General features: G+C 49.7%; 4 protein-coding genes across 8 annotated transcripts; 3 read left to right on the top strand and 1 right to left on the bottom strand.

The window, feature by feature from the left end:
• Positions 1–751: 751 nt before the first annotated feature.
• On the top strand, positions 752–5,250 carry LOC107323807 (zinc finger and BTB domain-containing protein 8A). 3 transcript variants are annotated; one of them, XM_032448937.1, is made up of 4 exons: positions 752–1,564; positions 2,607–3,565; positions 3,968–4,140; positions 4,531–5,250. In XM_032448937.1, the coding sequence occupies exons 2-4, from the start codon at positions 2,629–2,631 to the stop codon at positions 4,861–4,863; spliced, it is 1,443 nt and encodes a 480-aa protein (XP_032304828.1). In that variant the 5' UTR covers positions 752–1,564; positions 2,607–2,628; the 3' UTR covers positions 4,864–5,250. The 3 variants fall into 3 exon arrangements, with proteins under 3 accessions (XP_032304828.1, XP_032304830.1, XP_032304829.1); XM_032448939.1 differs by having other exon boundaries at positions 753–1,564; positions 3,971–4,140; XM_032448938.1 differs by lacking the exon at positions 752–1,564 and adding an exon at positions 2,142–2,489.
• Positions 5,251–6,110: 860 nt separating this feature from the next.
• Positions 6,111–10,178, top strand: LOC116654341 (zinc finger and BTB domain-containing protein 8A-like). 3 transcript variants are annotated; one of them, XM_032448934.1, is made up of 4 exons: positions 6,111–7,288; positions 7,611–8,669; positions 9,205–9,371; positions 9,572–10,178. In XM_032448934.1, exons 2-4 carry the CDS (start codon positions 7,631–7,633, stop codon positions 9,899–9,901), a joined length of 1,536 nt encoding a protein of 511 aa, XP_032304825.1. In that variant the 5' UTR covers positions 6,111–7,288; positions 7,611–7,630; the 3' UTR covers positions 9,902–10,178. The 3 variants fall into 3 exon arrangements, with proteins under 3 accessions (XP_032304825.1, XP_032304826.1, XP_032304827.1); XM_032448935.1 differs by having other exon boundaries at positions 7,687–8,669; XM_032448936.1 differs by lacking the exon at positions 6,111–7,288 and having other exon boundaries at positions 7,365–8,669; positions 9,572–9,616; positions 9,704–10,178.
• A 372-nt stretch (positions 10,179–10,550) lies between these two features.
• On the bottom strand, positions 10,551–15,225 carry ZBTB8OS (zinc finger and BTB domain containing 8 opposite strand). The gene is made up of 8 exons (XM_015883315.2): positions 15,146–15,225; positions 13,951–14,166; positions 13,093–13,117; positions 12,568–12,689; positions 12,258–12,340; positions 11,868–11,920; positions 11,594–11,630; positions 10,551–11,342 (listed from the first exon to the last, which is right to left on the bottom strand). Exons 2-8 carry the CDS (start codon positions 14,036–14,038, stop codon positions 11,256–11,258), a joined length of 495 nt encoding a protein of 164 aa, XP_015738801.1. The 5' UTR covers positions 14,039–14,166; positions 15,146–15,225; the 3' UTR covers positions 10,551–11,255.
• An 82-nt stretch (positions 15,226–15,307) lies between these two features.
• On the top strand, positions 15,308–21,678 carry RBBP4 (RB binding protein 4, chromatin remodeling factor). Its single transcript, XM_015883302.2, has 12 exons — positions 15,308–15,458; positions 15,919–16,066; positions 16,635–16,780; positions 17,010–17,183; positions 17,368–17,483; positions 17,649–17,809; positions 17,934–18,060; positions 18,147–18,224; positions 19,338–19,414; positions 19,519–19,576; positions 19,687–19,797; positions 20,712–21,678. Exons 1-12 carry the CDS (start codon positions 15,443–15,445, stop codon positions 20,775–20,777), a joined length of 1,278 nt encoding a protein of 425 aa, XP_015738788.1. The 5' UTR covers positions 15,308–15,442; the 3' UTR covers positions 20,778–21,678.
• The last annotated feature ends 137 nt before the right edge of the window (positions 21,679–21,815 follow it).

Raw genomic sequence — 21,815 nt, forward strand, 5'->3', positions numbered from 1 at the left:
ATGTAGGATGTCATATACACAAGTGGTGCTGCTTAGTTGAACCGACAGGCACATGGATTATTGGCAGCCACTGTCCAGGGCTTTGTGAACTCAGGGATTGCAGAGCTGGGCTGTAACACCAGGACAAACACGAGTTCATCTGCCCTGTTGTCCTGCTCACAACAGCTGCCTGCTCTGTGCGAGGAAACAAGAGGCGTTTAGCAGCACTAATACCTGAATGCTCCTCTTACAGACATGGAGGCTTACAGAGGTGCATGGCAGGTAACTCACAGGTCTCAATAGCTGTACCCTGGTCTCAATAGCTGTACCCTGGTCTCAATAGCTGTACCCTGGTCTCAATAGCTGTACCCTTGCCTCGTGTAACGCTCACATTTCGCTTCCACAACTGCACAACAAGGAGCTCCTGTGCCTGCCTATGTCAGGTGAAGAACCACATCCTGCTGCTCTGTTGCTGCCAACCGCTATCGCTTCATTTGCCGTCACCTCCCCTTACACCAGGATCAGCAGCTGACAATCACTTCCTATTGATCCTGATGTGATTTTATAAATTCCCATGTATTTCACTTGCTTCATTCTTCCCTGCCTTGGCTGGCTCACGCCCCATAGGAATTCATGCAAAGCTGTGCTGGACTTTTGTCATCTCTCTGTTCTCTTTCTGAAAGAACACAGACACATGAAGGATTTTTAGTGTGGCCTGCACAGCAAAATTCGAAATGAGACAGAACTGAGAAAACAACAGAAGTTTATTAAAAAGGGGAATAAAAGCGGGGAAATACAACGATCCAACATAAATGGACGTAAATTGAATGTGAAGAGAGGAGAGACTGCGAGAATGAAAGTGGGGGAGGAAAAAGCCTTTAGGTGCCTTCCTGCTTCTGCTACGATGGGGAAAGGAACGTAAATTGATTCAAGATGGAATGTCTGAAGTTTATGCAAGGGAAGGTTGAAAGGAACCGAGGATACAGCTAAGGCAGAACATGGGACAAGGGATGATTAACAAATGAGGGTCAGGAGAGAAAAGACGCTGGTGGTAAGAAGAGGAAGGTGAAGGGTGTCAAACTTGGAGCGAGAGAAGTCGAGAGGTGGAGGTTGATTGAAGGCGTTGTGCTGCTTTTTCCAAAGACAACTGAGATGTGAAGGAAAGACATCGCATCTCCTCCTGGGGAAGCTGCAGATACGTTAAGGAAGGATTTGGGTCATTTGGGCCCGTGTTACACATAAAGGTGTGAGAAACAACCGGGACATCGCAGCCCCACCCGGACGGATCGTGTGTGTGTGCGGGACGGAAGCGGCGCGAGCTGCAGGGCGGTCAGACGTCGGGAGCTGCTGGGCTGTGGCTGCAGTCGGTGCGTTGCCCCTTTAATTGTGTCCCCAGCCCTCGGGCGTCCGTGTCCAACGCCCACGTCAGCAAATACCTTTTGTTTCTCTCCCGCTCGGGCTTCCAGGGCTCGGGGCTGCGGGAACGGGGCGCTGAGCGTGGCCCGAGCGGAGCCGGGGACCCCGCACCCTCCGCCCGCGCCTCCATCGCGACCGAGCGAGCGGCAGCCGCCCGCGGAACCCGGCGGTGAGTGGCGGCCGGGGCGGAGGGAGCCCGTGTGCGGGGCTGCGGGCGGGACGGCGCCGGGAGCCGCAGCCCCGCGGTCCGGCCGTGCCGCCGTTCGCCGCCGGGAGCCGGGCGGGCCGCGGAGCCCCGGCAGCGCCAACGGGCGCCATTGGCGGCCAGAAACCGGGCGAGAAGGAGAGAAACCGGGCGCGGCAACAAAGGGCGGCGCGGGAGCGGAGAGCGGGGGGGGAAGTGGGACTGAGCCGGGCGGGGCGGGCGGGGGCGGCTCAGGGACACGGCGGGAGCGGGGCGGGAACGAGCGGAGCCGGGGCCACGGGGCGGCGGGCGGCGCGTCCCGCACGGAGCCGAGCGGAGCCGAGGGCAGCGCCACGCGGGACGGCGGCCGAGGGCGCCGCTCCGTGTTAAAGCACCGGGAGCGGGGGCGGCGGCCCCGGGGCGGCATCGCGGCCGATACCGGGCGGCGGCTCCGCGCCTTGGCGGGCGGGCACAGTGCCGCCGGGCGTCACGGGCTGCCGGCGGCCGGTGCGGGCGGGGCGCGGTGAGTGGCGGCGGCGGCGGCCAATGGGGGCAGCCCGGGACGGGAGGGATGAGGCCGGAGCCGAGTTCCCGTTTCTGGTCCCTCGGGCGGGGATGGATTCGAGCCCGGCCGGATTCGGGCGGTGCGGGAACGGCAGCACCGGGCACAGGCCGCAGCTCTGCCGGTTCCCTCGGGCTCCTCGGGCTCCTTGGGCTCCTCGCCATGACGGTGAACGGCTGAACGGTGCCGCCGCGTTTCTCAGCCTCCATCTGAGGATGCTGCTGCTGCTCATTCGGAGCTCTGACATCGCTGCCAAACAGCACAGGCAGCCTCACATGGACTCGTTCCATCCTTTTCGAACAGCAATGCCTGGTGGTGGATATTGGGATATTTAATTCAAATATATTTGTGTGTTTCAATAAGATTATTTTTCAGAATATCCATTAAATGGGGTCTGCCGGCCTTGGCGAGCAGCGCAACGTGGAATTCACGATTGTAATTTGTTTTAATCCCTTTGTTTCCTAGAGCACAGCACATCTGCTTTGGGATGGAGATTTCGTCCCACCAGTTTCACCTCCTGGAGCAGCTCAATGAGCAGCGCAGGCAGGAGCTGTTCTGTGACTGCAACATCCTGGTGGAGGGCAAAGTGTTCAGGGCGCACCGCAATGTGCTGTTTGCCAGCAGCGGGTACTTCAAGATGCTGCTCTCGCAGAGCTCCAAGGAAATGACTCAACCCACCACCGCCACCTTCCAGGCGTTTTCTCCGGACACTTTCACAGTTATTCTGGACTTTGTGTATTCGGGCAAACTGTCTCTCACTGGTCAGAACGTCATCGAGGTGATGTCGGCCGCCAGTTACCTTCAGATGACCGACGTTATCAGCGTGTGTAAAACGTTCATCAAGTCGTCTCTGGACATCAGTGAGAAGGAGAAGGATCGATACTTCAGCCTCTCAGACAAGGAGGTGAATTCCAATGGCGGGGAGCAGCCGTGTCTGTACGGCGCGGGCTGGAGGGCAGAAAGCAGCCCCCCACATCCACAGCCAAACCCAGAGCAAGGGACGTGTATGAGGGGAAACACTTGGAGCAACTTCAACTACTATCCAGCTTCTCAAAGAAACACGCAGCAGCAGCTGTCCAAGCACGAGCAAAGGCAGGATGCCATAAAGAAATCCCGACACCCGGGACTGCAGCAACCCGCTGACATTCCACACTATAAATCCAGCAAACTGGAGGACAGGGCTGCTGAGCCTGCTGGCCACATTTCTCAACCTGAGGACCAGGTTCAGATTGAGGCAGAAGCGGAATCTCCTCACGTGGGGTTTCAGTATGGCCAGGGCTCCGATGTGATCTCCAGGCGCTCAGCCGTGTCGCAGCAGGAGCGCGACTCGCCCCGTCCTTCCAGCAAATCCAAGTCTCCAAAAGCAGACGAGCAGTACCCCAGCATGCCCTCCATTGTAGGTGTGATGGGAGGCTGGGCTGAAGGTAGGAGGGGGTCTCCGTGCTGTGTCAGTGAGAAACACACAGTGCTGAAGGAGCATTTACCAGAAAGGCTTTGTGTTTTCAGGGATGTAGGCTTGGAAAGCTGAGATCAACACTTGGAGAGTGATGAATGAGTGAAGTTGAGCTTTGCAAAGTACATATTCTTCATGTCTTAGAGCTACACAGTCACGATCGTTTTGGTTTGTTATTCTCACTGTAATGTTGCTGATAGCCCCGCTCCTTTTCCCTCGATGTTGTAATTTACACAAGAGCTGTATCTGAAAAGACCTACAATGTCTTTAAAATAGAAGCCATTTTCTGTTCTGTTTCTGTTGCTTTCAGTAACTGGAGTAACTAAACGACGGGTATGTTACGACTTCTTTTAAAACTCCAACTGTTTCCCAGCAGACGATCTGCCCAGGATGAGGTTCAAGTGCCCGTTCTGCACTCACATGGTGAAAAGGAAAGCAGACCTGAAGCGTCACCTGCGGTGCCATACAGGAGAGCGGCCGTACCCGTGTGAGGCGTGTGGGAAGCGGTTCAGCAGGCTGGATCACCTCAGCAGCCACTTCCGCACTGTACGTATTGTTGGTAACCGTGAGTTTCACTTGATGTGTGAGTCCATCTCAGTGTGATTAAACACAGTGCCAGCCTGTCTGGTTGATACATTGACTCCCGTAAAGAATAGGGAGTAGATAATTAACTTGGTTTTGCTTAAGTCCATTTGAAGCATAATTCCAATGAAAGAGGATGAGTTCCTTTGTTGGCTCACAAAGGCACTGCACTGCGTGAGGTCTGTAATGGGATGAAGTGCACAACTGGAGCTCCTGTGGATGTCTCGTGATTGATGTCTGACCGCTGCTCACAATGAGTTAATGCTGACATTTGATGGCACTCTAGCTTTACTTTTTGTCATTAAACGCTTCCTCTCTGATGCTGTATAAATGGATTCCTCTCAATTTTCCCAGATTCATCAGGCCTGTAAGCTGATCTGCAGGAAGTGTAAACGCCACGTGACGGAGCTGACGGGACAGGTGGTGCAGGAGGGGACCAGGCGCTACAGGCTCTGCAACGAGTGCCTGGCTGAAGCCGGCATCGACAGCATCCGCATTGACTTGGAGGCTGAAGCGCCCCTTGAATTTCCAGCAGACGGGGATAAGGATTCCAGGTGGCACTACGGGGAAGACAACAAATCCGATGTGGAGATCGTGGAGGACGGGTCGTCTGACTTGGTCATCCAGCAGGTTGATGACAGTGAGGATGAAGCAGAGGAGAAGGAAGTAAAACCAAATATCAGGTAGTTGTGAGACAAACACGAGTGCATGGAATTCCTTTTACGTGGAAATCCTGTCTGCCCGTGAGCCCTCCACCAGCCTGACATCTACAGAGACCTGCTGGCTTCTCTTGGACAGGGCCAGACTTGCATGTGTTCATGGACATATCATTGAGTCCATCCTGAGTTTTGCTATCGAAATCCCCATACTTTGCTTCATTAGAAATAATGTGCCCTCAATGGAGTAACGGCTGATCCCGGAGGCTGAAGTACAAGGACGAGGTTTTACGGTACAGTGAGTCTCTTCTCAAAACCTCTTTCAAAGAGGTGAGGTCTAAATGCTTACAAAAGTTGCACATCGGTGTAAATTACTCTTCAGCATTCAGAAATAAAGATAATTTTCCATGAAATTTCATTAAGTCTTCATATTATGTCATGATTAGAAAAGCTAGGCAAAGAATTAAGAAAAAGCATATAAAAATGTTTAGCATGTAACTGGAAAAGCATTTTCTTGTCAAACTTATTCCCTCTGAAAATGGGGAACTCAGTCTGAGATGTGTTGTGTTTGGGCTGGAAGGGGAAAACTGTGTCAATGCAGGCCTGAAACCTTAACTGCAAACAGCAAAGATGACACTATTAATTCCTGTGTACTCCAGGGAGTTTCTAGAAGCAAAGGGATTTCTGGATCAATACCCAATTTAATTAGATATTGTACATCTAAGAATAGTGGGACTGGATTCTTTAGGGAAAAAAAAAGATGTGAAGTGGCTACAAGGGGCAAATGGAACAATCTGCCCATAGGAAGACATTAAGTACAGGCAAAAGAATTACTGATTTGCCCTGGTGGAGCAGGGTTTTATTGCTTTTATACACCTTTATTATTCTCAGCGCCATCCCTAAATGCTTGTAGTCATTTTTAAAGTATCTTCTAAGCCTGGAGCTGTAGCTCCACACTGCAGAGCCCACAGCTCAGTTACGTTTTGTATTTAAAAGATGACCATTTTACATCTACCGCTTTACTTTCAGTTGTTTCCTTGTTTTTGTATTACAAGACAAGCTGAATTAAGTGCCTTATATCTTCCATGCTCTTCATTTGACGTATCCAATCATATATTTTGTTTGTTTTCCTCTAAATTAAAACAATGCTGTTTTATTTTCTTTTAATCTCCTTGCATTGCATCTCGTGATTGCCGCCTTCACGCTCCTGTAAGAACCACCAGCCATTCATGAGCATAAATAACATTTTTATTCCAAAAAGGGAAAGCAAAGACCATAATGGGCTGTTACCAGGAATTTAATTCACTGTCAGGAACAGATCTGAATATTGCTTTTAGAACTGCCAAGTCACACAAAAGACACTTCATTTTATCCTTAGATGCTGAAGGCGGCTTTCAGCTGTTTTCACAATTAAAAAACCCCACAAAAAAAGCTCCAAATGAACAAACCTTTCAAACTCTGGACGTATCATCGTCCAGTTTGGGATACACGTTGCTCCAGATAGGAGAAAAAAAGGCAAAACCATCCATTTATTGTGAGCTGTGAAATAGTTACGAGCACAAGACCCTGCAGCAGAGGCTCAGTCAGGTGCTGACCCTGTTACACGCTGAATCCTTTCTTTCCTCCTGGCTCTTAGACATTCCATCCTCCAGGACTTTGGGATCCTTCTCATTTATTTATCCATTTGCAGTAAAGCTTGTACGAAACCCTTTTCTGTTACGTATAAAGCTGTTATGGGATACATGACAGCGTTTCTTCCTGCTCACTGTCGAAGCCTCCCATGCCTCAGCCATGTCAGTGTCTTCATTGCTCATGGTTTGGTTTTGTAGTTGGTGACTCTGAACTGCAGATATTCTAAACGGGGCAAACAGCTCCAGATCTTCAGCTCCACTTATTATTCAATTTGACCTTATTGAAGCTCAGAAATGCCTGATCAGCTACAGGAATCAGTGTCAGTGTCTGGACCCCGGGATCCCTTTCAATCTCCATCCCTGAGCATAACAACACACACCCATTTGCAGCCCTTTGGTTCTGGATGTCCTCCGTTGTTTGAATACAAGACTTTCCTGTTACAAAAATGCTGCTATTGAATAAAGGAATCCATCCTACTCTACAGACTACAAGTATTTCCCATTCAGGTGGCGCCTTTGCGGTGTATGGGGATGGTAGCGGGCTCCCATTGCTTATGGGTGTGAGGGCGGTCAGACGTCGGGAGCTGCTGGGCTGTGGCTGCAGTCGGTGCGTTGCCCCTTTAATTGTGTCCCCAGCCCTCGGGCGTCCGTGTCCAACGCCCACGTCAGCAAATACCTTTTGTTTCTCTCCCGCTCGGGCTTCCAGGGCTCGGGGCTGCGGGAACGGGGCGCTGAGCGTGGCCCGAGCGGAGCCGGGGACCCCGCACCCTCCGCCCGCGCCTCCATCGCGACCGAGCGAGCGGCAGCCGCCCGCGGAACCCGGCGGTGAGTGGCGGCCGGGGCGGAGGGAGCCCGTGTGCGGGGCTGCGGGCGGGACGGCGCCGGGAGCCGCAGCCCCGCGGTCCGGCCGTGCCGCCGTTCGCCGCCGGGAGCCGGGCGGGCCGCGGAGCCCCGGCAGCGCCAACGGGCGCCATTGGCGGCCAGAAACCGGGCGAGAAGGAGAGAAACCGGGCGCGGCAACAAAGGGCGGCGGGGAGCGGAGAGCGGGGGGGGAAGTGGGACTGAGCCGGGATGGCGCTGAGATGGTGGAGCCTCAGAGCTGCGTTAGCTGTGATAACATGCAGAGATTGCGGGTCTCTAAATACAGGGCTCGACTCTTAGAAGAGGATGCAGCACCATTCGAGTCGCTTTCCATCATCACAGCCGTTTGTTTCTTGCTGTAGAGTCGCTCCCCGTCGTTCCCCTGTTGGGATGGAGATTTCGTCCCACCAGTTTCACCTCCTGGAGCAGCTGAACGAGCAGCGGAAGCAGGAGCTGTTCTGTGACTGCAGCATCGTGGTGGAGGGGCGGCTGTTCAGGGCGCACCGCAATGTGCTGTTTGCCAGCAGCGGGTACTTCAAGATGCTGCTCTCGCAGAGCTCCAAGGACACGAGCCAACCCACCGTGGCCACGTTCGAGGTGTTCTCCCCAGAGACCTTCATGGTCATCCTGGACTTTGTGTACTCGGGAATATTGCCCTTAACGGGGCAGAACGTGATCGAGGTGATGTCTGCAGCCAGTTACCTGCAGATGACGGACATTCTTAACGTCTGCAAGACATTCATTAAGTCGTCTCTGGATATTAATGAGAAGGAGAAGGATCATTACCTGAGCCTGTCGGCCAAAAGCACAGCCGGCGAGCCTGCTCACACAGCGCTGTATCGCTCAAGGAGGAAAGCAAAGAGCAACCCAAGGCGCTCGTACTGCCTTTCAGATGGAAAGGCCAATGTGGTGAGCGAGAATTCCTGGAGCGGTTACAGCACTTGTCTGTCCTCACAGGGGATCCTCCAGCGGGCAGAAACACAGCTCTCAAAGCAGGGCAGAAAGCAGCAGGGCTCGGCCAGGAAGCGCCGAAAGCACTTAGGGCTGTCCCAGCCACGGGAGTTTGTGCAGTGCAAAGCAAACAAAGCTGAGCGGGATGAGGGTTGTGATGCATCAGACTGCAAGCACAGCTCTCGAGATAAGGAGGAGGCTGAATGTGATGCTGAGAATGATGTTGGTCACGGTGCTGATGGCTGTAATGACGAACCAGAAGGGACACCCAAGAGGTGGCCTGTTGCTCCACTGGAAGAACTGTCACAAACTTCTGAGTTCATGGAACTAAAGGCAGAAGAACTGTACAGCTCAGTGCCCACAGTTTTAGGTGTAATGAGTAGTTGGAACGAAGGTAAAAAGTACATTTGATTTTTGCACAGTTTGTTGTTATTTAGAGGAAGTGAGATGGGAGAATTTCCTAAGGCTCTCCATGATGTCCTGTCTGTTGTTCCCTCGATCTGTTCTGTTGTAGTGCCTAACAGAACATGAGGCTGTAAAGCCAGAATGAGGCATGAGGATTAGAATCAGACCCAGGTGCTGTGTGAGCTTAAAATAAGAGCTGCCTGGTGATTTGGTTCCAAATGGAGCTGAATGGAGCCTGAGGAGCTGAGCTGAGGGACGGAATCTCGTGTAGTTTCTCTGCTCTCGTGTCATTGGAGCAATACTGCATTTCCCACAAGGTCCAAACCAGAACTTGGAGATGTTTTATGTATTCTACCAAACTGTCTCAGCTCCAGATGGTTTACAGATGTATTCTTATGCATGTTATATTGGAAACTAACTTGATATGCCTATAGCTTGTTATAACAGGACAAGATTAAGATGATATGCATCCTGATATACCACAGGCCGCTGTTGTTTGACCATGACCTGTGCTCCCATCACAGACCTACCTCGCATGCGGTTCAAGTGCCCGTTCTGCACACACACAGTGAAGCGCCGCGCAGACCTGAAGCGCCACCTGCGGTGTCACACTGGAGAGAGGCCGTATCCATGTGAGGCGTGTGGGAAGAGGTTCACCCGGCTGGAGCATCTGCGGAACCACTTCCAGACGGTACAACAGCACGGGGGGCTGGGGGAAAAGCACGAGGGTCTGTTAGTGCTGCTCAGCTATTGCTGGAACCAGCACAACTTCACTCACTGAAGTTGGCAGAGTTTTTACTTTCGCTTCTTAGAGCGACTCAGTGACGTGTTTGTTTTTGACCGTAGTGTTATTGGGTGAACACTGACACTTGGAATTCTAAACCCCTTTAGATACACCAAGCTGGGAAGCTGGTCTGCAGGAAGTGCAAGCGCCAGGTGAGCGAGCAGACGGGCTGCGTTGTGCAGCAGGGAACGCGGCGCTACAGGCTGTGCCACAAGTGTGTGACTGAGACCAACCTGCAGGGCAGCCCCGCGGGGATGGATGCTGAGCAATGCCCTGACAGCTCCGTGGGAAGCAAACATTCCAGGTGGGCTCTGGAGGAGGATCAGAAGTCGGATGACGGCACAGCAGAGGAAGAGCCGTATAATTTAGTTGTCCGACGTGTTGCGGACGGCACTGCAGAGGAGACAGATGAAAAGGTGAAGCCAAACCTTAGGTAGATGATTTGTATATTTGTTACTGCTGTATTCAAGATTAAATTACTCGTGTTCTACCAGCTAACACTGGTTTATTAGCTTCATTAAGTGCTTATAAACATCTAGCAGTGTAACTACTTCAAATATCCAGAATTTACTCACTGTCTGGAGACTATTTAGAAGAATTGCTTTGCGTTTTGACCAAGTTTTACTCAGAGCTTCTGTTCATAATGAATATATAAATAAGCCTTTCCACAGGGAAGATTATAAGGCATACAGATTAAAAACAAACAAGAACAAACGGCTGTGGATAATTGCTTTGGAAAAGTCTTACAAAAGCAAGCATCTAAGGAGCATAAAAGCTTTTTGTTGACACTAATTAACACCTAGGAAGTTAAGAAACCCTCCGCTCTCATTGTACACATTCCCACCCAACTCTGAGGCCTTGTCCCTGGGGTGGCGCAGGGCCGGGCCTCCTCCTTCCCCACAGCACCACAATGGAGCACCAGGGGTCGTCCTGAGTGAAAATCCCACTTAATTCTGTACGTTCGGCAAATGAATCCATCTGCAGCCTTATTTACAGCAGGGTTTGCTCACCGTGGTGGAGAACAAAGCACGAATGCAGCTGATTAAACTCAAATGTCACCAGCAATAATTACACACACAGAAGTTCTACCAGTCAACGCTTTATTTCAACACTAAAACTTTCTAATTAAAAAACAAAACACAATGATTATATTTTATCCCTTTAAAACCCGATTTAAAGCACCTTTACATCAAAGCAGAGGTGAGGCAGCCATAGGTTTACCACAGGACACAGGAGCCTTTGGAAACGTATTTATAGTAAAGCAGCCCCACCTGGCGGCCTGGGGACGTTCTCAGAAGGGTGATGGTTAATATTATGTTTAATAATCAGTATAATTTAAAGATAGTATAATTTAAAGAGGATCAGCCCCATGTTGGTTCTGACCCCCCGCAGGCATTTCGGAAACTTCTGATTATGTGAAGGGGGATGTTGGCTCAAAATTTTTAAATTGTTGCATGAAATGATGTAGATGAACACTTCCCTGCTGCCCAACCAAAGGCAGCACTTTGGCAGCTTCATTGATTTCTCTATTTACTTCATTCATTGCCTTCAGAGCCAACCACCAGCATCTGAAGGACTTCCATCCCCTACAGCTCATCTCACATCCCCCCCCAGACCCAACCAGCTCTGTCCTGGCAGGCTGGTGTTGGTCTGGATCACCATCTTCACACCAAAGCACAGGATAACATTCCCCAGCACCCCCTTCACCTTATGATCTGAACTAATTCCTTAGTCACTTCCCAGGGCTCGAAGTTCTGAAGGGACTTTGCCAGCCACTGTGTTAAACTTGCTTTAAATATCAATGATGACAAAGACTTCTGGCTTCTCTTCTTCACAGATTTGCATGGCTGAGTAAGTGATGGCTTTGACCTCTGTGCCCTGGTGAGAAAAGACACAAAGGCACTGATTTTCTACACACCTTGTAGCACTCCATTGTGATACCTAATATTTACCACGTTCTACAAAGGGCAGTTTTTCTCCCCCATATGTTGTAAGTTTATTTGTTCCAAACATACTCTTTGGCCAAGCTAAATAGGACATACAAAACTCCCCACTTCCTTTATTTTATTGCTTCCTGAATGCTACAAATTCCCAACCTACTCTAAAACATAAGCAATATACAGACGTACCTGGGGGTGTTTTGGTAAAGAGAATTCTTCTCCCCACCTTTAAAGGCAAAAAGAAAAGGTTGTACTGTTAGCATCTAATCAAATGTTACAGCCTGTTTCACTGGTGAGCCTTGGACAGTTAGGCTCAAATTAAAACCTCAAAGGAAGGGCAGGAGCTCCTTTGTATAAAGTATTTGTGATCTTCGGCACCTCACGATATTTCACAGTGGTGACTTGAGGGCAGTTTTTGTCATCATGGAAGATATTAATTACTCGATGGGTCATTTAAACTCACCCTATTGATCTTATTTTGAATCGCATTCGGTCGATGGAAAGCACTTTCACCTCCTGCAGAGAAAACAAGTGGAAAAGCCTGTCACCAACATTTCTATCTTAGGGCACTAAATCTCATTAGCAAGAATATTCCACTGTTTATATGAAATCTAAACCCAGAGAACTGGAGCATTCTCAAAGACACGAACTACTCCTAATGACTGCACCTAATGACTGGCAGTCTTGGAAACAAAGCTGAGTGTTTGCTTCTCCGCTCTTTGTGTCTTATTCTCCTGTTTCAAAGTGATCTGCTGAGTCCCTTTTTCTTCCTAAAAGGACACTGCATTCAAAAGTGGCTTATCAGAGAAAAGGCTTGTCCTAAAATGGAAACAGAACAAAACACGGTACTTACCCTGGGTATAAAGAACTCATTAGCACTGAATTTATACAGCCACTCATCCAAGAAGTGGAAGAGAAGGGACAACATATCATGTCCTGTGTGGTTAAAGCAGAGAAGGTAATCAGCTGATGGTCCCAGCAAGAACACCCAGATGTTTAAGATATTTATGAGCTCCTGCATTACTATAAGATTCAGATCACTGATCCTTAGTTTAATTATAATTAACTACTACAAAACTACATCAGAAGACTCAGAGGATTTTGGTACATTCCACTAATAGGGTTCCCACAGCTCCACTATGAGAAGTCAGTGCAGTTTTTACCTTCTGCTTCTACTTCGACAGTGTCCAGAGGCTCCACAGTCCCTGTATCAGTCATGTACCCAAACATGGCCATGACGCACTGCTCAAAGGCTTCTTCCAAAGTGTCTCCCCATGCGTGCAGCCTAGAGAGACACGGGGTAACTCACTGCTCTGTAACCATAAAACCCCAATGTACTACGCAGGCGAGAAATACGAATGTAAGAACAAATGCAAAGGAGGTCATTGCACAGAAATGCTTGTCTGAGCTTACATGTATGGGGAGATTATGGAGATTTTTCTTCCTACAGGATGTGAGAAGTATTTCTTAGGAGAAAAAGGAAAATTCTTATTTCACCAGACAAGAGGAATGCCCTTTGTAATGTAAATGGGTGTCTATGACGGAGTGCTGCTGAGATGAAACGCGCTGTAAGGGCAGGAGTTGACTAGATTTCCAATAACAGAGGCTTAAGCACCACAAGAATAGTGCATCAGAAATACACTGTGTGGCCCCGTGCACCCCCAGCAGTGGGAGCAGCCCAGACTTACTGCACGTCAGCTGTGTGATCCAGATCTGGGGAGGGAAAGAAAAGAAAGGCACAGCATCAGCAAATAGAACTTCAAAAGAGGATTAGAAGTGTTGGATATCAATGTTATAACAATGACTTAAACTTGAGACATAAAACTGCGTGTCTATTTTCTAGTACCATAGAAACAACAGCACAGATGAAATCTTGGATTATTTCTGCTCAGCAGAAGCCCCCACACGTACAGCACTGTGTGTGGTTACCGTAATGCAACAGGCTCTGCAGGTTAACTGCAGTGAAAGCCTTTAACCAGGCTTAACATCCCAAGTGTGTGTCAAGTTTTACACAAACACCATTTACATTCCTTTAGAGGAACCAGAGAAATGCAAAATAAAGCCATAGTGTTAGAGACAGCCACCCTGGGACATAGAGCACAGTGTGCCCTGCAACTGCTGCAGCTGGAGGTTCATTGTGAGGCTGCTCAGAGCTCACACACATGAACTGCTCCTCAACAACTGTCACTAAAGCAAACAAATTCCAGTGAATATAAGAGAAAACCTTTGCCAATTATGGAAACAACGTTAATGGTTGTAATGTGTCACCGTGCTCCTGCTCCGTCCCTCCAACAGACACACACTCTGCTGTGCCCAAGGCAGCCCTTGTGCTGACAGCCACTTAGAAGGCACTTGGGGCAGAGAAGGAGCTGTGTGCAATAACAGCAATTGCAGTTATCTCCGCTCTATTATCCAACGCCAGATGCATCCCACAGCCTGAACACAGACACTGGCACAGTACGAAACCCCACAAGCACCTAAAGAGCTCCTCCCATTTCCCTCTTACACACACACACACACACACACAGTGTATCAGTGTCACTCACATTCGTACTTCTTGGTGAGCGGTGGGTACTTGGCCTTCACAGCCTTCTGCTCCTCCGTCAGGTTGTAGTCCCGCTCCTCGCCTGCCATCGCTGCGCTCACTTCCTGCTCACACTGAACATGGCCACTGCCACTGCAGGGTGTTGCTGGGCTGGACAGGAGAGCTGCTTCCAGCTGGGGCTCTCAGCAGCAGCCGATGGGGAGCAGCTGCACACAGGCTGTGCATGAAAACAAGATTAGAAGCACAGAGTTCAGTGCTGTGCTGCTCACACTGCCGGCACACAGCAGTGACACCCAGCACCGCACCGACAGCGAGCACTGACAGTGTGCAATGCACCAACAGTGTGCACTGAGAGCATGCACCAACAGTGTGCACTGACAGTGTGCAATGCACCAACAGTGTGCACCGAGAGCATGCACCAACAGTGTGCCCTTCAGCCTCTGCAGGGAGGAACCCTGATCCTTCCGTGTGAATCACCCTCCAGCAATAAAATACTGCATCTACGAGGACATAATTCTACCAGCTCTACAGTAAGTTACACGGGTAACTTTGGCTTTGGAGCTTCACTGCACAGGGTACACAGCCTGCTGTGTGTCATGGCACATGATGGGGCACAGCACATTGTTATGGGGCACAGCACCTTATGGGGCACAGCACGTTATGGGGCACAGCACGTTGTGATGGGGCACAGCATGTCGTTATGGGGCACAGCACATTATTATGGGGCACAGCACATTATTATGGGGCACAGCACATCGTTATGGAGCACTTCAATCCCACCCAGTGGATCCCACCAGTCGGTTCCACACCGACTCTCCCTCGCAAACACATCAGACCGGCTGCAGCGCCCCATTAACTTCAGGGTAATTATTTCCCGACATCCCACGTGAGTCCACCGTGGCTTTTCCCATAGGAGCAGCTCTCACTGCCGGCCATGGGACGATCCCACACGGGATCTCCGGGTTCTGTTCGCAGATCAGCACCGAGACCTGCGAGCTGGGAAACGCTCCTGGGAGGGAATAAGGCCGAAAGAGCACAGGGCTGAGTGTGAACGGAGCCACAAACCGGGAACGGGGCGGGTCACAGAGACCCATTAAGCGACCGGTAACCGGTAGGACAGAGCTCAGGGGCAGCTCGGGGCCGGCTCACGGTGCCATCCTGCAGACCCCCCCCCCCCCCGCGCAGACCGCACTCACCGGGGCACTGTCCCTTTAAGAGCCGCCCACCCGCTCCGTCCGGAAATGGCTCCGCGGAAATGGCCGCCCTCACACGTGACCGCCGAGCGCGCTCTCCTGCCCCTCGTTCCCGCCCCTTGCCTCTCTCCGATTGGCGGAAGCCTCCCGGCGGCGGGCGGGGATTGGTCAGTGTTGGCGCGCGAAGGGGTGCGCGGCGCGGGAGCGGCAGGGAGCGGGGGCAGGAAACAATAGAGCCGCGTCCGGAGCGGAGCCAGCAGCGCCCGCCTCGCGCAGCGCAGCCTCATCCCGCCGCCCACAATGGCGGACAAGGAAGGTAAGGCCCGGCGGCGCGGCCTGGGCGCTGCGGCCTTCACTCGGCTCCGAGAGGCCTCAGGCCTCACTGCCCGCCCCCCCCGCCTCCATCGGCCGGCGCCGTGCGCAGTGATGGCGGGGGGGCTCCGGCAGGGGGCGCTGGGCCGTGCCCTGGGGCGGGGGGCGTCCCGTGCGGCCTGCGGGGCGCTGGGGGAAACAGCAGGGACCGGCCTGTTACAACGGGTTACAACGGGTCGCTACGTTGACACTGCGAGGGGCTGCGGGCGGGGGGGGCGGCGTGTCCCGCAGCAACGTTGGGTGATAAACAGCTGCGTGTGGTGGGGCCCGTTATTGAGTGAGGGCCCCGTTATTGAGTGCTCCATTATTGAGTGCCCCGTTATTGAGTGCCCACCCATCTCTGTGTGTGTTGTGCCTGTCCTGATAAACGCTAACATCCCGCATTGCTTTCATGAACCCTTCAGCAGCCTTTGATGACGCAGTGGAAGAACGTGTGATCAACGAGGAGTATAAGATATGGAAGAAGAACACACCCTTCTTATATGACTTGGTAATGACCCACGCTCTGGAGTGGCCCAGCCTGACTGCGCAGTGGCTCCCCGATGTGACGAGGTGAGGGTGCGTTCTGGATGTACTCCTTGCAGAAGTAAGGCTCCGTGTGACTCCTTGTCTCGTCTGCAAACCCCAGAGACACCTTTAATGTGGGGAAAGTGCTGCTTATCACCAAGAAAATGCTTCACGTCTTTGATTTTGATGCTTTTCTTCTTCCAGCTTCGTTCTCCTTTTTGAAATGCAAAGCCCTCCTCCCCACAGAGAACTAAATATAGTTTCACTTTAAGCACTCTTTCATCCTAATCTTCCACAACATTCTGCTTCCAAAGAGTGTATATGCATCTCCAACTGTGCGCTGGGGAGGCTGTTAGAGTCTCTTAAAGGAAGGCAGGGGAACTGCTGGAGGTATCTGGGGGTAGGTGCTGTTATGCTCCAAGAATTGTGATTTGAGATCTTGAGTTGGGAGGAGAGATTCTTCTGGAGGAAGAAATACAGTGTCAGAGCAGGAGAGCAATGGTAGTTTCTAAGGATGTTACAGGTGTCGGAAGCTGTTAGCAGTACATACCATATTCAGCTCAATGTTTGTGTAAACTCCATGTGTTTCTCACCTGAGTTTCTTCTCTCACAGGCCTGAGGGCAAGGATTTCAGCATTCACCGGTTGGTCCTGGGGACTCACACTTCAGATGAACAAAATCATCTCGTGATAGCGAGTGTGCAGCTGCCTAATGATGATGCACAGTTTGATGCCTCACACTACGATAGTGAGAAAGGAGGTAAGGGAGCAAAGATGTCAATCAGGTGGGGCTTAAACTCTGTTTTTCCTCCACTTCTTAATGGTTGAATCCATTTTTCTGCATGCTAAAAGTTCTTAACAATCTAATATTAGCTTTTCTTCTTGCCAGAAGCCTGGATTATGCAATCTGTATTGTGATCTTTGGGCTTCTTAGAGTTATTTGTAAGCAAGACAATGCTTACTTATGTTCTTTATTTTTTCTCCCACAGAGTTTGGAGGCTTTGGGTCTGTTAGCGGAAAAATTGAAATTGAAATCAAGATAAACCATGAGGGAGAAGTGAACAGAGCTCGTTACATGCCACAGAACCCATGCATCATTGCTACAAAGACTCCATCCAGCGATGTCCTCGTCTTCGATTACACCAAACATCCTTCTAAACCAGGTGGTTGGAGCTTTGTCACCTTCATGCTTCAGAGCTACAAAAATAACCACAACAGCCTTTTCTTAAGGTTGATGGGGTGCAAAAGAGGCTGAAAAGTTTTGTGGGTTGCATAGCGTGTAACTTTAATCCTTGATGTGCTGATAGTGATTCTAAGCATCGGAGTTCTTACACTGCCTTTTTACAGACCCTTCTGGAGAGTGTAACCCTGATCTGCGTCTTCGTGGACACCAGAAAGAAGGCTACGGGCTGTCGTGGAACCCAAACCTGAGTGGGCATTTGCTTAGTGCTTCTGATGATCACGTGAGTGCTTTTAAGTGTAGCTGGGGTGCGATCTGCACTTTGTGTCCCTTGACAAAGGTCAGGAATGTTTCTGTGTTTGAGGGGATGGAGGTGGGGGAGTGCAGAGAATTCCTGTCTAAAGATACAATTTTTATTCGTTTTGGTTTTCCCTTTTTTTTTTTAAAGACCATTTGCTTGTGGGATATAAGTGCTGTTCCAAAAGAAGGTAAAGTGGTGGATGCAAAGACCATCTTCACAGGGCATACAGCTGTAGTGGAAGATGTCTCCTGGCACCTGCTGCACGAATCTCTTTTTGGATCTGTTGCTGATGATCAGAAGCTCATGATGTAAGCGGGGTGCTTTCTTTAGAGGCTGAACATCTCAGTCCATTTTGCCTTCCCAGCTGCTCCCTGGTCTGCCCGTAAGGTGGGGTGTAAGCCTTCATTCCAGGTCTGTTCCTTCTGCTTACAGATGGGATACGCGGTCAAACAACACCTCCAAACCCAGCCATTCCGTGGATGCTCACACAGCTGAAGTCAACTGCCTTTCTTTCAATCCCTACAGTGAGTTTATCCTGGCTACAGGATCAGCTGATAAGGTAAATGTTTGTATTGAATTTGGAGTAGGAGTTGGTGTGTCATGTTGGTTACTTGAGGGGAAAAAACTATTTTCTTTCTTTGACAGACTGTCGCGTTATGGGACTTGAGGAACCTAAAGCTGAAGTTGCACTCCTTCGAGTCACATAAAGATGAAATATTTCAGGTATAACAAATTGTCTGCGTCTTCCCTGCACCTAAGCTTAGTTCTACTTAGCTGGTAAAGTGGAAGGCAGTCTGTTTCACTGTGTTTGTGAAGTGTACTTGTGCTTAAAAACCTCATTCCTGTCTCTCATCTGCTTATAATTTTCTGGTTTATTGTTGTGGAGCTTTCTGTGTGGGGGAGAATTCCAGCGCAGATAAGAGTGTCCAGAAAGCTGGGGCCGAAGGTAACAAGGGAATGGCTGAGAGCTTCATCCAGTGTTAGGGGTGAAATACTAGCAGTACACAGCACATGTGAATTATTCATGGCAGCAGATTTGAAGCAGCAAAGCACAGTGGAATGGCCGCAGTGTTTTCATCTTCCCAGCTTGGTCCTGCAGGAAGCCTTGAGGTGTCAGCCCCTAAAAAAGGGATTGCTGGACCATCCTGTGTCAAAAAAGAATAGCTGATTTTTGCTGGTGTAAATATAGAAAGTGAACATCACTGGTAGCATGTGCTTAGCAGATAGAATATTTCCATCTCCAGCTCATGCAGTAGTCAGAACAAAAATATGTGGAAGGGTTTTTTTTGTCGAAGGATTGCTTCGTAAAAGCTGGTTAATTCTAAATGCAGTCATGCTCAGAATCTTGAAATGTCAGGCTAATGTGAAGAATTGTCTTATTTTCTAATCCTGTGATCCTATTAAGTGGTCTGTTTTGGAGAGATTTATCTCCAGCAGTCATGGTAAATGAGAGCTTTGGGGCAGTTAAGCTTTAATTACAGCGATTTCTTTTCATGTGTAAGCCATACCTACCATTTCAGGCATCCAGAGTTTACATTTGTGCAGTTCTCTTGGAGGAGCCCTAATAATCTTCAGGGCTGTTTGTTCTCTGTGGTCTCTGTTAGAGGAGAGGCTGCACGTGAGCCATTTTTGGTGCTCAGATGCTTTGTTAGCACACGGGCTTACACAGAACTACTTGCATCCTTAGGATGTTGTTATTGGGAATGTTTCTGTTTCAAGGTGATAACGATTTGAGCTTTCATAAAGCTGTCACTTTATGTCGCTGTATGTTGCAAAGTGTGCTGTGTTACGGGCTCTTCAGACTAACTTCATTTCTAAATTCATTCCTGTCTGTAGGTTCAGTGGTCTCCCCACAATGAAACTATATTGGCCTCCAGTGGCACTGACCGCCGGCTGAACGTCTGGGACCTGAGGTAAATCCCAGATCAGTTGGGTTGTACCAGTGAAATAATGTTGATGAGTTGCATCACAAGCAGCAACAACCAAACCCACAATTATTATTACTGTTTTTTTAAAGTAAAATTGGAGAGGAGCAGTCCCCCGAGGATGCTGAGGATGGTCCCCCAGAGCTGTTGGTAAGAACTCTGAGCCTCATTAATTGTTTGGTCCAATTTACTCATCTCTGCAATGTGGATTTGAAAGTATTACTGCCCCTCCACCCTTCTTTTATTTCCTTCGCTCCTAGTTTATTCATGGCGGTCACACTGCAAAGATATCTGACTTCTCCTGGAATCCCAATGAGCCCTGGGTTATCTGTTCTGTATCAGAAGACAATATCATGCAAGTCTGGCAAATGGTAAGTTGGGAACTGCAGGAAGTGGTAGATAAGACACAGCATTGAACTGCCTGAACGTCAGCATTCCAGGTTTTATTTACAGGTCCCAGAAGGATTTGCTTTGTAGCACTGCCTAAATCTCGATTGGGCAGTGAAATGTGTTTTAGATTGGGTAGAAATTGGCTTACAAATCCTGAGGAGCTGTTTTGTGTTTCTCCAAGTAGTGGTGTGTGGAGTAGAAGGGACATTTTCCCATCTATGTTTGAATGAAAACTAGGTTAAATAAAAAAAGAAGACAAAACACCAGCCAACCAAACAGAAATCAGCTCATAAACAAGCAGCAAAACTCCATCCAGCCACCACCAGCCACAGCAACTGCAAACGTGAAGTTGAGGTTTCTCTTAGTTGCTGTCATACTGGGTGAGTTCTCTGTGTGTGACACAGATGTCCCCTGTGGCTGCATTGGGGCAGTGTGGTGGTGAATAGAAGAGTGCTGGTTTAATTTCCAGCTGCTGAAAGTTCTGGAGAACGATCCCTAACAGCTCAAATAACCTTTGAAAAGACCATGCTTCTAATTTTGGTTTATTTATGGTTTGGTTCACGGAGGCTTTGTCTTGGCAGCATATCTGTATAGTGCTTAGGACAAGTGATGCTGCGAAGTGAAGGATCTATTAAATGTATGCACAGTAGTCTCAATTAAAACAAGCCCTGCTGTGGTCGCTGCTTTAAGAAGTCGCATGCCCGTAAGCTGCAGTATCAGAGTACTTCTGGGTGTCCATCACTACTTCAAAGCAAGGCAGCCCGTGTTGAAAAGCCCCGGGGGTTTGGTGACAAACATCTGCAGATGAAAATCTACCATGACGTTTTGAAACGCTGTGGTGTCCTGTTAAACGTGATGGGAGGTGCTTCTACAGCTCCTGTGCTTTGACTTGCAGGCAGAGAACATATACAATGATGAAGACCCAGAAGGAAGCGTGGATCCCGAAGGCCAAGGATCTTAGATGACGATCCTTCCTGTTTCTAGTCCTTTTCCTTCTCTTCCCTCTCAGCCCTGATACTGACTTAACACTGGTTTTGAGACACACGTAGACTTTGTGTTCAGCCATCTTTCTGTAGAACCATCAGCGGTGCTTTTTACCCCAGGCAGTGCCCCCCGAACAAAGGGCTTCTAGTCCAGCTCAGCCAGTGCTGTGCTGCAGCTCCTCAGTCACATTTCCCACAGCAACCTCCTGTGTGCAGAGCCAGCCCAGTCCATTTTAGCTGCCTTCCTCATGCAGAGCAAACTGTTTTGTTGCTGTTTTTCTGTCTTTAGCTTGTTATGGCTGCGGGCTCCTGCCTAATTTAAACAGAAGTTAAATCAGAACTGCCAGAGAATTCTTGATGCAGTGGAGATGGTGCAGGGTTAATCCAGCTGTGGATCAGAAATGAGGGGGGAGGGTCTCGTCCTCTTCAGTACAGCTCAGAAGCTTCGGGCTTCCCTCAGTTAATATCTGCCTGTGCAGCTGTCTGCCTCCGCAGATACATAAAGCGACCTGCAGGTTCTGAGTTGTATTTTTTCCTATACTTCCTTTTGTCTTTACTGCTAACCCTGGGTTTTTCAGTTCTTCCCTTCCATCCCCTGCGTGGCAGTGCTTTGGGTACAGCAGCTATTCCTGCACTCACTCCCGTTCATGCATCTTGTTCTATTGTGTGTTTCTTGAGCTGTGTTTTCACACCTTTCTTTCTGTGAAATGGTTTTAAAAACTCTGGGGCCACAGCGTAGTGAAGGTGTCAGCATTTCCCAGCCACGCGCCACGGCTGGCACAGCCCAGTCACCTGCAGCACTGCACCAGCTGCCCATTCCTCATGTTCCTCATCACTAACTGTGTAAGTGCTTCAGATGGAATAAATTTTTTCTACGTATGTGATTTTGTGCCGGTGTTTTCCTTCTGCATTAGATGTTTCCATGAGGGTGAGCCATCGCCTTTGAGGAAGCAGAGAGGGGGAGGAGAAAGAGGAGTCTGTGCTGTGAGGGGTTGGGTGCTGCTGCATGCTTTGCT

This window comes from Coturnix japonica, chromosome 23 (assembly GCF_001577835.2).
Source record: "Coturnix japonica isolate 7356 chromosome 23, Coturnix japonica 2.1, whole genome shotgun sequence".
Classification (NCBI taxonomy): Eukaryota; Metazoa; Chordata; class Aves; order Galliformes; family Phasianidae; genus Coturnix; species Coturnix japonica.

What these genes read in the sequence shown, in the direction of transcription:
- LOC107323807 (XM_032448937.1), top strand. Translation starts at nt 2,629, where the DNA reads ATGGAGATTTCGTCCCACCAGTTTCACCTCCTGGAGCAGCTCAATGAG. An exon ending in GATGGGAGGCTGGGCTGAAG is followed by an intron (nt 3,566 to 3,967) that starts GTAGGAGGGGGT and finishes ACTGTTTCCCAG; the next exon opens with CAGACGATCTGCCCAGGATG. An exon ending in TCAGCAGCCACTTCCGCACT is followed by an intron (nt 4,141 to 4,530) that starts GTACGTATTGTT and finishes CAATTTTCCCAG; the next exon opens with ATTCATCAGGCCTGTAAGCT.
- LOC116654341 (XM_032448934.1), top strand. Translation starts at nt 7,631, where the DNA reads ATGCAGCACCATTCGAGTCGCTTTCCATCATCACAGCCGTTTGTTTCT. An exon ending in AATGAGTAGTTGGAACGAAG is followed by an intron (nt 8,670 to 9,204) that starts GTAAAAAGTACA and finishes CTCCCATCACAG; the next exon opens with ACCTACCTCGCATGCGGTTC. An exon ending in TGCGGAACCACTTCCAGACG is followed by an intron (nt 9,372 to 9,571) that starts GTACAACAGCAC and finishes AAACCCCTTTAG; the next exon opens with ATACACCAAGCTGGGAAGCT.
- ZBTB8OS (XM_015883315.2), bottom strand. Translation starts at nt 14,038, where the DNA reads ATGGCAGGCGAGGAGCGGGACTACAACCTGACGGAGGAGCAGAAGGCT. An exon ending in GCTCACCAAGAAGTACGAAT is followed by an intron (nt 13,118 to 13,950) that starts GTGAGTGACACT and finishes TTCCCTCCCCAG; the next exon opens with ATCTGGATCACACAGCTGAC. An exon ending in TGTCGAAGTAGAAGCAGAAG is followed by an intron (nt 12,341 to 12,567) that starts GTAAAAACTGCA and finishes TTAACCACACAG; the next exon opens with GACATGATATGTTGTCCCTT.
- RBBP4 (XM_015883302.2), top strand. An exon ending in TTAGTGCTTCTGATGATCAC is followed by an intron (nt 17,484 to 17,648) that starts GTGAGTGCTTTT and finishes TTTTTTTTAAAG; the next exon opens with ACCATTTGCTTGTGGGATAT. An exon ending in CTACAGGATCAGCTGATAAG is followed by an intron (nt 18,061 to 18,146) that starts GTAAATGTTTGT and finishes TTTCTTTGACAG; the next exon opens with ACTGTCGCGTTATGGGACTT.